The 15309-nt window shown below is 32.1% G+C and overlaps 1 protein-coding gene across 2 annotated transcripts in view; it reads left to right on the top strand.

The window, feature by feature from the left end:
• The window catches only part of LOC18442228 (sodium/calcium exchanger NCL2), a 38859-nt gene extending 27024 nt beyond the window's left edge, over positions 1-11835 (top strand). For both annotated transcript variants that reach the window (XM_006852451.4, XM_088867614.1), the window contains 4 exons: positions 4536-4681; positions 4778-5045; positions 5130-5432; positions 11452-11835. In XM_006852451.4, the coding sequence (XP_006852513.2) occupies positions 4536-4681; positions 4778-5045; positions 5130-5432; positions 11452-11700 (966 nt within the window). In that variant the 3' untranslated portion in view covers positions 11701-11835. The remainder of the gene's footprint in view (positions 1-4535; positions 4682-4777; positions 5046-5129; positions 5433-11451) is intronic.
• The last annotated feature ends 3474 nt before the right edge of the window (positions 11836-15309 follow it).

The raw sequence follows: 15309 nt of genomic DNA, 5'->3' as shown, positions 1-15309 counted from the left end.
TGATTCCTATAAAGTGGGAATCATGTTTCCCATAATTCCTCTTGTACAGATGTTGATTATGAAAACATGAATCCTCTATCCAAACACGATTTCACAATTCCGATCCCTAAAACGATTCAGAATCTTAGGCATCTCCAACAACTATGGCCACAACCTTCTTCCCCTGAACATTATTCTTCGAATCTTGGACCTATGGCTATTAGCCTAACTTAAACGAGGATGATGCGTTGAGACTAGGGCTTTGAAATCAATGGGCACATTCATAAACACTTATTGAGAAACCCTCGTAGAAAGGGTCATTATATATTGATGAATGTATGCTCAGTTCAGTCACATAAAGTTGCTGAAATTGAAAAATTCAGCCATAAAACCCTACTAAAATAGTCTTGGCTCAGCCCTAGAACAGATCAAAGGGAGCATCTTCGAGATTGTCACTGGATTCAATGGTTAAACGAAGAACTTCACCAAGATTCTCCTTGAAAGCCCTTCATCTTTTTTTTCCGTCAAAGATCAGGTCAACCACGAGATCTTGTTCATCATCGTAGATCGGCTTTCCTATGAGGTTATCTTTATTTGAGCATACGCCAAAGATTGGTGGCGAATACCAATCTACAACCTGCTGATTTTGGAAACAATTTGATGAAAATAAAGATTCTTCTTCATGGTCGGCCTCCTCACTATCATGAACCAAATTGTACTCACAAGCAACGAGATTACCTCTCCCAAGGTTGTAGTCAAATTATGCTTGTCAAATGTCCACCTTCAAATCGAAAACCCTAGAGTGATGCCCCCCACATCTAGGTTATTACTTTCCTCTTCACTCATCTCCTCATGCGAAGCACTATAGTGAAGAGGGATGTACTCTCCACATCTTCTTTAAGGAAAAGATAACTGCCTAGCCCATGAGTGATGGCCGCGAGTTGTTGTGCAAGCTGCCAAAGCCGCCTTTTGAGATGTTCGATCTTTTCATCTGTGCGCACAGTAGATCTATGAGAGCTCCTCTTCCTTAACCCCTTATTACTACCATCGATTAACCGAAATCACAACTACTAGCCTTGATTGAAAATTTTTGCCCTTGTTGATCACAGATCCTCTGCTCTAATACCATTGATGTAGAAAGAATTTCACAGGGAAGAAAATCAAATAATCTATTGGTTAGAAAATTAAAGGAAGCTAATAAACCTAGCTTCCATGTGTCTACAGAATTCAAACGAATTCAAGAAAACAATATTTCTAAACCATAACTCAAATCTCCATTCTAAATCCCCTATATAGACCCCTATTTATAATAAAAGACTTAGAGCCCAAGAAATCCTAATTCTAATTGAAATACAAGTCCTAATTAAAACAAAATTCATAATGACAGTTTTATCCCTGATAAAACAAATACTTCCATAGGCGTTCTAACTACTATTAAACAATTGTAAAATCCTTAAAATAATAAAAAATACTTGAATCCCTTAAAAAACTTGAAAACCCTAAGAAATAAATATATCCCTAAATTTAATAAGAAAATTTTAAAACCAAAAGAGGTATATATTTCTACATCAAGTAGTTCTTTGCATTATATGTAACCACTTGAAACTACATTCTCCCCTACAACCTCTTCCACTACATTATCAAGCATCTTAAATAAACGCAACAAACATAGCTTCCAATACACCAAAAGATAAATAGTAGTCTAACTTTCCCATCCTTTCACTTAATAAAAAAAAAAAACTTTCCCATCCTTCCAACCATTTGATATAATCGAGACCTAGTCATTCGCCACATGGCCTTATGCTCATCAGGAAGTAGATCAACCTGAGCCACCACCTCACCTAAGCAAGGGCTTGGAAGCTCATGTGCAGTTGGCCCTTGAATCATGGCCCGGCGTTTGTTATAGTGCATATTCAATTGATTATGTTTAGGGGTGGCAATTGGCCGGGCCAACCTTGGTAGTGGCCCTGACTTGACCCTTTTTCCCATAGGGCTGACCTAAGCCTAGCCCTGGCCCTATTAGGGCTGGGCCGGGCTAAAAACAAATGAAGCAAAAATAAAAGAAAAAAAGAGGGTCGGCAACCGGGCTGGCTCTAGCCCTAGCTCGGCCCTCGAGCCACAGTTTGTGACCCAAACCCTACTCTTTAAGGGCCAGGCAGGGCTAGGCCGCATGGCCCATTGCCACCGCTAATGATATTCGCTATTCGCTGCATTTTATCAGATTGCGATACCCTAAAACAAGCTTTCTCTTACCTTCTATATTTTCTTCTTGTTTGCCTTCTCCCATGTGGACTTAATGTACTCTACGCTGCTTCAGGCCCACGAAGAAGGGGGTTAATTCGACCTTGAGTAGGCTTAGTAGGTTGTGAGTGCTTATATCAAGCTACATAAGTTGGGGTTGAGAAATCTTAGTAGATCTTTGCTTCTCAACAAAGATGGAAGACCTGAAGAGTCTTGGGACTCCTGGCGCATACCCCCCCTTGCCAGGTACTACTAGTTCGGGAGATATTGAATGATTGGTTCCAACTTCTGAGGACCCCTCACCCATGCTGGCTTGATATCTAGAATACATGTTTTTTAGATTTGCCCTCTTTGTAAGCTCAAGTTAGGCCACAAATATCTCATCCTCTTCCTTCTAAAGTGATGCATAATACTTTCTCCCCATCTCCTTGGTCAGCCTTTATCTTTGGACCTCCTTTCGCTTTACTGCCTGGATAGCTATTACTTCGCTTTTTGCAAACACACTTCCACAAGGGACTACATTACCCGAAATTTGATCAGGTGTTGTTTAGGCAATTAATATTGTTTGACATCTCCTTCCACAATATGTGCACTTCACCCAACCGTGCCCTGATCCAGCTGTGCCACATGTTGTCGTGTTGGATCCTTCCTACCCCTCCCCCCCCCTCCCCCACACACCACACACACACACACACACACACCCCAAAAATTGGCATCTCCTAAGCCTACAAAAGCAAGCATGCTAAAGGCATAGAAACCCAACTAAAATATTTTCATATGCATTAAAATTTGAAAAAAAAAAAGGTTAAAGTATGGAGTTTCTCTAGAGGAAAATTTATATTAGAACTATTCTAAGCCTACTAGACACATTAAAAATTATCGAAAGAAATCCCATTTGCAGCATTAATCATCGTCATTTTAGCCTTTTCGTTTATCAGGATTCATGATGAGCTTTAGTAAAATTTTATGATGGCTGCCTACCTAACACAATCATGCCCCTTTACCTGGGCATTGGATGGGTTAAGGGAAAGTTTAAGGTCATCACCCTTCTTAGACCAACTCATTAGCATCATTAAGTTGAAAAAAATAAAAAATGGCCATTGGCAATATTAGGTTATTACATCCATAGAAATATCTCTCACAGAAAGGTACATCTATAGATATATCTTTTTGTGCATCAAAATATTAAGACAAGTTGATTTACTCAATTTTATTACAGGATCCACCAAAACATTCTAAGCATCCTAGAGGCGTAAAAGAACAAGCAGAAACATCCTATCAGCGCCACCAAATAGAAAAGGAAAAAAAACCAATATTATAAAAAAGAAAAATTAGCTATAGACATGTAAAAGGTATCCTCTATAGATGTAAATGAGAAAGTGAATCTATGTTTTTGGAGAGAATTTAACAAAAATACAATATTAACTAAAAATATAACTAGATCTATTTGTAGTTGTAGAAAAAGTCTTTTATATGAATTTAGATTGAGAAAATAAGACAACTTCGTTTATCCAAAGTTTTGAAGCTAATCCTCAAATCTTTATGCCTAGTTCGAGTCAATGCTTGCAATCTCAAATACCCCAAACTGAAACCCCCCAAAACTAGATTTGGGATTTGAGTTCAGATATAGTTGATCCAACCTCTTGAAATTTTTGGCCAAATAGTGTTTCAATGTTTAAAGTCACACAAATTTGAGATTTTTGAGTGGTTTTTTGTGGGAATTAGGCCTTTGATTTGGTGAGAACTCAGAAATAGGCTCAAGGAAGAAACTTCAGCCAAGACATAGGGTTGCAAAGAAATTGCAAGTTTTTGAACTTCTGCGAAACCCTAGTTTGAAAATGAAAACCTCAGAAATCAGATATTTTAGTTTTCTCTTGAATGTGATAACTAGAAGATGCAATATGCGGGAATCTCAAATTTTAAGTCAAATGGACTTTTGGTGGAAGAAAAATGGGAAGAAAGGTGATTTGATTTTTTACCGCATGTTTTAATTTATTAGATTATCAGACGTAGCGAGTTCCTATGGACTCGAGGAGTCTGTCAGAATTTCATTGATTTGAGCTAACTTGCCTGAGTTACTACAATGACTCGGACTTGCCTTCTTTTTTAACACTGGTTTTCAGAGGGGTGGCGAAGTGAGAGTGTACTGGATTTGGGTAACTATTCCATGATATATGTGCGTGTGTCTGGGTACGTGCGTGTAACTTTGTTAGTCTGTTATGTATTTTGCTAATTGGCTTCTTAGTTTGCATAATATCTCAGCTTTAGGTAGAAACATATATAAAAGCTTATTTTCTGCTGATCTGTTTATACAGGTTTTTGAGCCTTGGATACAAAAGCGAAGGTTTGCATATGCAAAACATAAACATATAATATCAGGAATTCTGAAGTCTTTGCAGAAACATGCCCTTGGAAGGCTCTTTGATGCTGATGGGCAACCAAATATTGCTGCTATTCATAAGTTAGTTTTGCTTGTGAAATTCATATGGCTTCGCATATGTGACGGTAGTCTTTTACTCTTGTGTCTAATTATTGTGTGATTGTTGTGTGATTGCAGACTCTTTCATGTTATTGATCAGGATAAAAATGGAAAAATATCTTGTAGTGAACTTCAGGCTTTCATCATCGGGATTCAATTAGAGAACATAAATTTGGATGAGGAAGTTGATGTCGCAAACGTTATGGCTGATTTTGATATCTCTTATGATAGTAATATTGACCTTCCTGAGTTTGTCAGGGGAATAACGAAATGGCTTTATGAGGCCAAGAATGTTGTTGATCATCCTGGTCATTACTCATCAAAGTTCACATCAGACTTTCATTTGGTATGTTACACATTAATATGCTTTATTCATTCTTACTCATATGATGGTCACTTAAAATATTCCATGTGCATGGTTCTTATGTAGAAAACAAAGGAAGAGCTTGACCGACTGGATAATGAGAGTGATGAGATTGTAGAGGGTATTGAAAATGCCCGGACAGTTTGCTTGAAAGCAGTGTTTTTGTTACTTTGTGGGACTGTTATTGCAGCTGTTTTTGCGGATCCTCTTGTAGATGCTGTTAGCAATTTTTCTACTGCAACAAGTATTCCTTCATTCTTTATATCCTTCATCGCAATGCCTTTGGCAACAAACTCTAGCGAAGCTGTCTCGGCTCTTATTTTTGCCAGTCGTAAAAAGCAAAGAACTGCATCTTTAACATTCTCCGAGGTGAGTCTCTCTCAACATCCAACCTGAACTTTCGTGTTTTAGGAGTCGCTCGTCTTGATGTAACGTTTTTAGTGAGATAAAAAGTGGATTGTCAATGAACACTGTCTTAATCTAGAAATTAACGTATCTTGAGTTAGTGTAGGGCCTGTAGGCATTTAAGAGTAGTTTAGATTTACTTGGATACACTTATTTATTCAAATTTCAATTTTCTTCTTTTTGTGAAATAAAACTTTCATTATTTTATGGACTTATGTAATGAGTAGAATTAGGAGTATGTTTGTATCTGCGTAATGTTTATTACTGATGTTCCTGCATTATATGGTTGCGTTGTTTCGGTGAGTACTTGTTCATCTCCTCATTGGATTTGTTTTTGGAAACAAAATGCTCCATTTAGACTTAGAGGTGTCATTGGTGATTATATATATAGGGAATTGATGGCATAGGCCCACTAGCCTACAACTATATATGAGCCCAACGACGCAGATACAATATGGGCTGATTCAATGATCACGATTGCATTTTGCATTTGAATTTTAATTTTCTTATAAATCCAAATTACTTGAAATTTTGGGTGTGTGTTCTTTAAAAATTGAAGAATCCAATAAAAATATCAAAAAAATATTTCGTGAAAATAAAATTGACCAACATACCCTTGAAACTTTTCGAGGGTATTTTAGTCAATTTATATATTGCAAATTATTTTTTAAATATTTTTATTAGGTGTGTCTTTATTAAAAGAATAAACACGTAAAATTTAATGTGATTTGGATTTGTAGACAACATATTAAAATTAAAATACGAAATGAAGTCCTGACTGTTAGATCAGCCCAGATTAAATTTGGACCGATCTGACAGTCACGACCTCATAGTTACAAATATTCATATTTAATTATTATTATTAGCATTTATTATGAAATATCATCAACATAATTAATATTAGTATTGTTATAATACTGTATAATAATAATGTACTATAACTATGACATATAATATCATTATATTTTATGATAATGTTATGTTATTATCTTAATAAATTAATGTCTAACTATATTAAAATATTACATTTATTTGTTATAATAGTTATTAACATTATAATATTATATGAATGCTAAAAAAATGATATTGTATTAATATATAATTATAATAGTTATGATATTATTGTATAATTATAATATTTGTGTTTCATTGTTATTATTATTTAAACTATTTATTATTGGAATACTGGTCATTTAAATATATTTCTATGTATACTATTATATTATTATCATATATATATATATATATATATATATATATATATATATTGTATTATTTATTGTGAAATCATCAAAATCATTAATATTAGGGTGTGGTTTCCATAAGGTTGCAACCTTCAACAATCCAATTAAGGCGCACCTTCGAATTTTATCATAACATGTAATTTTGGTGTAAAAATTTCTTAGGATTATCTTAAAATATATTTTCATCTCTAATTATAAAATTTTAAGGAAAACTACGTAAATATCCGTTTTAGTTTTCATTATTACCAAAATACCGAATACTTTATGTTATTACTGATATATTTGTTTTTTGGACATCATAACAATTTTTTTTAAAAAAAGACGAAACTACGCACTTCATTTTTTCGAAAACCGAAATCTGGCCTATTTTGGTTTTCAAAAAACCAAAAATTTTAAATTTTTGGTTTTTTAAGAGTAAAAAATTTTAGTCTCTCTTGTGGGTCCTTTGCGTATTCTCTCTCTCTCTTCTGCCAAGAATACCAGTCTACGCGATTTGCAAAGCAACCTCTGGATTACGCAGACGGAAACAAGATGCGATGTCAAACGTTTCGCTCACAAATGAGATTTTGGTCATGGGAAAGATTGTTGAAGATGTTTCTCCTCACCCCAATGTGATCCAGTTATATGATGTTTATGAGGATCAAGGTGGGGTCCATTTGATTTTGGAGCTTTGTTTAGGGGGCGAGCTATTTGATCGGAAAGTTGCTCAAACGAGATACACAGAGGCAGGAGCAGCAGCTGTTATTAGGCAAATCGCGAGTGGGTTGTGGGGCCTTCACCAAGCAAATATAGTCCATCGGGACATGAAACCCGAGAATTGCCTTTTCTTGAACAAGAGTGAGGATTCTCCATTGAAGATTATGGACTTTGGGCTTCGTTCAATGGAGGATGTCACTGACCCAATTGATAGTGGTAGAGAGAGAGAGAGGTAGAGAGAATATGCAGAGGACCCACAAGAGAGAAAAAATTTCGGTTCTTGAAAAACCAAAAATTTAAAATTTTTGGTTTTTCAATAACCGAAATTTCAGTTTTTGAAAAATAAAAAATGGTCAGTTTTGTCTTTCTTTTAAAAAATTGTTATGAAGTCCAAAAAACGGACATAACAGTATTAACGGAAAGTATTCAGCATTTTGGTAATAACGGAAACTAAAATGGATATTTACGTAATTTACTCAAATTTTAAACTCAAAAAATGGTTAAAATCAAGTAAGACTATAAACATATGAAAATCTTGAAAATTAACAGTCTAGATAATGTGTTGCAAGAAGCACTATTTCTAGGACTCAAAATTACTTTTTTTTCATATTCATACATCTCGATGTCGAGATGATCAATTAAAGTGTTTTTCGACATTAAGACAACCTTTTTTCGATGGATTTTTTAGGTGCATCAGTAATTCTACATTTTAAGGTTGCAATCTTATATAAACTTTTTCCTTAATATTAAAATTATTATATTATAATATAACAGTTTAATACTATAATGGCTTGGGTCAAGACAGTAGCAGCAGCATTTTCATAGCACTGTCTCATGTTCCATTCGTATGTAACCTTGTCCAAAACAAAAAACAACATTATACTATATTTGTAACGTATATTTTCATTATATTTTTATTTTGAATATTATTTTATTATTTTAATACATTATTATCTTAATATATTACCATCGTATTATATTTATATAAAATAATAATATGAAAGAATATATATTTTTATTATAATATACTAAAAAAAAAAATTGTATTATATAAATAAAATACAATACAAAGTAATATTGTATCGATATATAATTATCATAATTATGGTATTATTATAAATATAATGTTTATGTGTATTATTATTATTATTGCTATTATTATTGTTTAAAATATTTATTGCTAGAATAGTTATCATTTAAATTTTTGATTAAATAAATATATATTATAAATAATAATATGAAAAGTGGATATATTTCGTTGGTCATGTTACTTATAATTAATTATTATTATTTGAGAATTACATGTTTCATGTACGATTTTGTTCGAATTAGCAATAGAGAGAGAGAGAGAGAGAGAGAGCGAAGGGATATAAAATTTAAAATTTTCAGTTTTTTAAAAACCGAAATTTTGGTTTTTGAAAAACCAAAAATGGGTAATTTCATCTTTTTTAAAAAAAATTGTTATAAAGTCCAAAAAACGGACATATCAGTAATAACAAAAAGTATTCGGTATTTTGGTAATAACGGAAACTAAAACGGATATTTATGTAATTTTTCCAAATTTTAAACTAAAAAAAATGGTTAAAATCAAGTAAATCTATAAACATATGAAAAATTTGAAACTTAACGATCTAGATAATGTGTTGCAAGAAGCACTATTTCTGGGACTCAAACTTTTTTTTTTTCATATTTATACATCTCGAGGTCGAGATGTTCAATTAAAAGGTTTTTCAACATTAAAACAGCGTTTTTTGATGGATTTTTGAGGTGCTTCCGTAATTCTACATTTTAAGGTTGCAACCTTAATATTAAAATTATTATATTATAATATAACAGTTTAATACTATAATGGCTTGGGTAAAGACAGTAGCAGCAACATTTTCATAGCACTGTCTCAAGTTCTATTCCTATGTAACGTTGTCCCAAAAAAAAAAAAACAACATTATACTATATTTGTAATGTATAATTTCATTATGTTTTTATTTGAATATTATTTTATTATCTTTATATATATATATATATATATATATATATATATATATATATATATATATATATATTTTTTTTTTTTTTATAATATAATAAAAATAAAAATTATATTATATAAATAAAATACAATATAAAGTAATATTGTATCGTTATATAATTATCATAATTATGATATTATTATAAATATAATGTTTATGTGTATTATTATTATTGTTTAAAATAGTTATTGTTGGAATAGTCATCATTTAAATATTTGATTAAATAAATATATATTATAAATAATAATATGATAAGTGGAATATATTTCGTTGGTCATGTTACTTATAATTAATTATTATTATTTGAGAATTACATATTTCATATACGATTTTGTTCGAATTGGTAAGAGAGAGAGAGAGAGAGAGAGAGAGAGAGAGAGAGAAGGGATATAATACAAAATCTGGCCATAAAATGTTCTACAAAATAAGATCTGAACTGGCTGATTTGTTAATCATATTATAGACAGCTTATGTCCAATAAATTATTTTAATTGGAGAAGTACTAACATATAATCATCAAATTATATAAGGAACGGTTAAATTGGTTTAACAGCAAACTACCAAACCTCGGTTTTATATTTAGATGAGCCAAATAGGGGATTTGTTATATACTAGGTTCATCCAGAAGCTACCATACAACATTGTTCTTAAAACCATGTTTTATAAATACTAGAATTTGTATACCCAGGATTTGATGCATAACCAAGTTTTTCAAATACCAGGTCACAAATGACCTATAAGTTCCTAGGTGTTGCAAAAGTCGAAGTCATGGACGTGTGTTGAGCACCAGCGCAGTCTCCAATTTGAAGTGTTTCGGTGAAGTGCCTTCATATTTTTCTTTAAAGCGGTACTTTTGACCCACATGTCAAGTGAACCTTGCATCTACCATCCTTCTGGATCTTTGCTAAACCTTAGAATCCCAATTCCTTTGACACTAATTCCTTGTTTATGTTACAAAAAAATAAAATTGCTATCAGGATTAGTTGCTTGCACCTGCTGCCACCTTCCGCACAATAGCCATAGGGGTTCCAAAAAAAAAAGAAGAAATTTACTCAGAATAATATTAAGTTTTCTTTGAAGATGGGAATGCATATTTGACTGTGTGAGATATTATACGTTTTTCATATGGGATTGGTAATGATACATTCACACACTAACTGATAGATTTGTAATAGTTTAAGATTACTGTACAGAATGAGATATGTGCTATATACACCGGGGTGCTGACTCCTGGAGTGAAATAAAAAATTCATGGCTGTGCAATAAAAAAGGTAAAACACAAGCAGTTCTTTCTTTATATAGCGCGTTAATGATTGCTTTTTCCTGTTTCAATAGTTTTACTTTTTTCTTGTGAAAAGCTTTCTGCTTCACAAACTTTTTAGAAGTCTTGTTAAGCTGTTTATGCCTTGTTGTATCTCGTTTTTAGGGTACACCTTTCCTTGTCTCTGGCTACATTGCTTTGAATTTTATGTTTCAAGATTCTATCTACAAACCATCTAGGTTACCTCCTTGACATGGAAGTCTGTACAATCACCGGAAAATGGGACAGCTAGCGCTAGAGTTGGTTTTCTAACACCCATGGAATATTTCAAACTTAGTACCATTTCTCAGTTTTCCTCATCTTTTCAGCCATATGCTTTCCTATGTAATGTTCACTTGGCAGTTTTCCTCCTCTTTTCAGCCATATGCTTTCCTATGTAATGTTCACAAGTATTCCAACCCCAATGGACATATTGTCAGATTGTCTTCCTTGACCCGATATTTATGCACCATTCTGTACCTCAATATCTGCTACCATCTAGATGAGGTTGGTTTACTGAGCTAGAATGTGTTTTGAACCCATCAAGAGGCTTGTACTTGCTTTGATGAATTGTGTAGCGCCAAGTATCTAAACCCAAGTTACTGGAGAATGTTGTTATCTCCTTAAGGAATATGGTTTGGTACATAGACTAACTGAAGTGGTTTGTGGAGTCTTATTTTTTGCCATGTTCTTTCTTTGTCTTTTTTGTTTTCCAGATATACGGTGCAGTGACGATGAACAATATCCTATGTTTGGCAGTCTTCCTAGCCCTCGTTTATGTACGGCACTTGACGTGGGATTTCTCAGCTGAGGTGCTTGTTATCCTTGTAGTAGTCCTTATTATGGGACTTGTTGGCAGCTTCCGCACTACATTTCCTCTTTGGGCATGTTTCATAGCATACGCGCTGTACCCTCTATCCTTGTTACTGGTCTATCTCCTTGACTACCAATTTGGTTGGTCGTAGAATGGAAGGGCAAGGGAAATCGTATACCACTTGAGAGCTTCTTAGTGAAGAGCAAACAATATGAAGGCCTTTTTTTTTCTGAACTCTTGTGATTGGAAATCTTATATTGTTATGTCCTATATGCTTTGCGCTAAACTCAATGTCGTTGCGTTGTTTTGGGAGCTTTGGATCCTAAAAACTTATGGTGGATGATTTGTGCTAATTTTCTTTTTTTTTTATAGATAGGAAAACACTACGCAATGTTTATAGGTGAAAATGAACAGTGATTTCGTCTATTCTCATCACCGTTCAAAGTTCATCGTACGGTCATGATTGTTCGATAGTGTTTCATTTTTTATTTATTTTTTACAGATCGAAATAACATGAAATTTATAGTGTGTATTCATTAAAAATAGGAGAATTTTTAAAAATTATAAAAAAAATATTTTACATGAAAAAATGATCAAAATACCTCTGAAAAGTTTTGGAGGTATTTTGATCAATTTATTTTTTACTGATAATTTTGTTTATATTTTAATTAGATGCGTTCCAGTAAGATGTACATATTTTTCAAATTTCAAGTTATTCAGATTTGTAAAAAAAAATAAAAAATAAAACACTATCAGACAATCGTGACCGTGCGATGAAATTTGGACAGTGATGAGGTCAAGCGAAATCACTATTTATTTCACCTATAGGTGTTGGAAAGATATATATATATATATATATATATATATATATAGTAATGATTTTATATGACCTTTCCACATTTATGTGTGTAGGATTTAAAAAGATCACCATTAAAGTTGGCATGAATCTCTAGAAGAGTTATCACATGGGTGTGAGACTCGATTTTACTATAGATTTATGTCAAATTTAATGGTGATTTTTTGGGGTCCTACAGACATGGGTGGGAGAAAGTCCTATAGAATCATTTTATATATATATATATATATATATATATATATATATATATATATTAAGACCCTAAACGATCAAAGTAAGGCACACCTCTAAAATTCATCTTAAGATGTAATTTTGGTGTAAAAATTTATTATAATGGCATGAGAATCTATATATATATTAAGACCTTAAACGATCAAAGTAAGGCACACCTCCAAAATTTATCTTAAGATGTAATTTTGGTGTAAAAATTTATTATAATGGCATGAGAATCTATTATCATCTCTAATTATGTAATTTTAAACTCCCATAAAGAAAACCTTGCAACCTTAAAATGTTGAATTAAGGTGCTCTTTAGAAATCCTAAAAAAGAAAAGCAACCTGAGTAAACATAAATTGAAAAGATAGTTATACTTACAAAAAAAAGCTACAAAATAAAGAACAAAATAGAAGTTTATCAATATTGACATCAAATTAGGATTAGCATATCCAAGAATCATCGCAATGAATAAAGGGCTTTACAGTAGAGAAAAAGATGATGACAAAGGTGAGAGTAGAGGAAGAGAACGATGGAGAGAGAGAATGAGGGGCAACAGAGAAATGGTGAGAAAAGATAAAAGGAAATGCGGGAGAAAAGAGTTTGTAAATTTTTTAGGGAGTCTAGGCTGAGTTACTTGAAAAAGGTTAGTATAAGGATGGTTTTGACCGGTGTTCGAAAAATTGGCCGGTCGGAACCGGCTGGTTAGCTCGCTATCGATGGGGTGGCGATTCTGGTTAGATCTGGTTTAGTGTACTAGTAAAAAACCATAGCATCTTGAAAAAAATCGGCTAAAAAAGCGGCCGGTTTGGCCTTGAACCGATGAAATTTTAGCAAAACCGACCGTTTTGTGAAAACCAGTCGGGTATGGCGTTATATCGAGCAATATAACGAAATAACGACGCACAGCAAATAACGGTTGTTATTTGGAATAGTGCCTGTTATTTGAGCAGAACCTGTCATCCGTCATTTTGGCAGCTTTTTGATGTTTTTTTTTGCCTTTTTTTTGTTTCGTTTGGCTCAATAATTATACTATATTTTCAAATCTTCTATAAATCTATCAATATTGAATCCAAAACTCCAAGATTAGATCGATTTTGGCGATTTTTGGTACGTTTTTTGGTATTCTTGAGCTTTTTATAAAAAATCCACCATTCCTTTGATTTTGGCCTGGTTTTTCAATTTTTTTCGATAAAAAGTTGGGGTTTTTAATTATCACAGAGATACATATACTTCAAGACTCCTGATTTCATTGAAATGGAGAGATTTGGGGCTCAATTTTGATATTGAATTAGACAAGGTAAGCCCGAAGCCAAATTTTTTTATTTTTTTTCTTAATTTTGTAGCTTTTTTAGGATTTTTCAGACAATATTTGATAGTATTATTCATTGCAATAAATCAAAGAACGAGTTTTTGAACAACAAAAATAAAATTTGGAGCTCGATTTTAGAAATTTAGGGTTTTTTTGTTTTTAATGTTATATAATATATATATTTATAAAAATATGTTTTTTGTTATGAAAAGGAATATATATATACACAATATTTGTGTGAGATTATTGATTGCATAAAACAAATGAACGAATTTTAGAACAAAAACAAAAATTTAGTGGTCAATTTTGGGGACTTAAGGGATTTTCGGGATTTTAGGGTTTATTGAATGAAAAATAAAATTGATATTTTTTTTGTGAGGATTGTTTTTAATGTTATATAATATATACATTTATAAAAATATGTTTTGGTGATGAATATGAAAATATATATAAACAATTATTTGTGTGAGATTAATGATTGCATAAAATAAATGAACGAATTTTAGAACAAAAACAAAAATTTGGAGGTCGATTTTGGGGATTTTAGGGATTTTTGGGATTTTAGGGTTTATTGAATGAAAAATAAAATTGACATTTTTTTGTGAGGATTGTTTTTAATGTTATATAATATATATATATTTATAAAAATATGTTTTTTGTGATGAATATGAGAATATATATATATATATATATATATATATATATATATATATATATATATATATATAATTTTGTATTCCAAGTATTCTTTAAATTTTAGGGAGACATTTTTTATGAATAATTTGATTTTGTAGTGTCATCTTGATTCAAAAAACACTTAGTATTCCAAGTATTCTTTACGTATCGAACTACCTGTTGGCTATACTTCATTATGCAATTGTGTCATAAAGCCTTAAGATTTTATATCTTTATGTATGCAGCAATTAAGATTTTATATCTTTATGTATGCAGCAATGTTATGCAAAATGGATATATTTAGTTGTCCAACTTTAATTGTGTTTAAAGCTCATTTTTATAGAGGTTTCAGTTTTGGCAGCATATCTTATTAGATCTTCAGTTTTGGCAGCATATCTTAATTTATATAAAAAGTTGTTTCAATTTTTTTTGTAAGAAAAAAGTATGTAATATTATACACTTAATCTAACTTTTTTTATTTTTTTCAATATTTTTTATTTTTTTTGGACGTTTTTATTTTTATTTAAAAAAAAAACTACTTGGCGGGTTAAAACGGTTAAGTGCCTGGGTTAGCCCCGTTCCGATTCAAACCGCTCCGAGCCTCAAAACCGGTTAACCATTCCGGTTCGATTTTGCGAACAGTTTTGACAACGGTTGGTCAACAGTTTGAAACCATTAGTATGAGAGGATGATAGCCTTACAC

The sequence above is a fragment of the Amborella trichopoda genome, chromosome 1, assembly GCF_054954075.1.
Source record: "Amborella trichopoda isolate Santa Cruz 75 chromosome 1, AtrichopodaSantaCruz75HAP2 v2.0, whole genome shotgun sequence".
Taxonomy (NCBI): domain Eukaryota; kingdom Viridiplantae; phylum Streptophyta; class Magnoliopsida; order Amborellales; family Amborellaceae; genus Amborella; species Amborella trichopoda.
The sequence above is the reverse complement of the archived record's forward strand: the minus strand, read 5'-3'. Positions and strand labels throughout refer to the sequence as shown.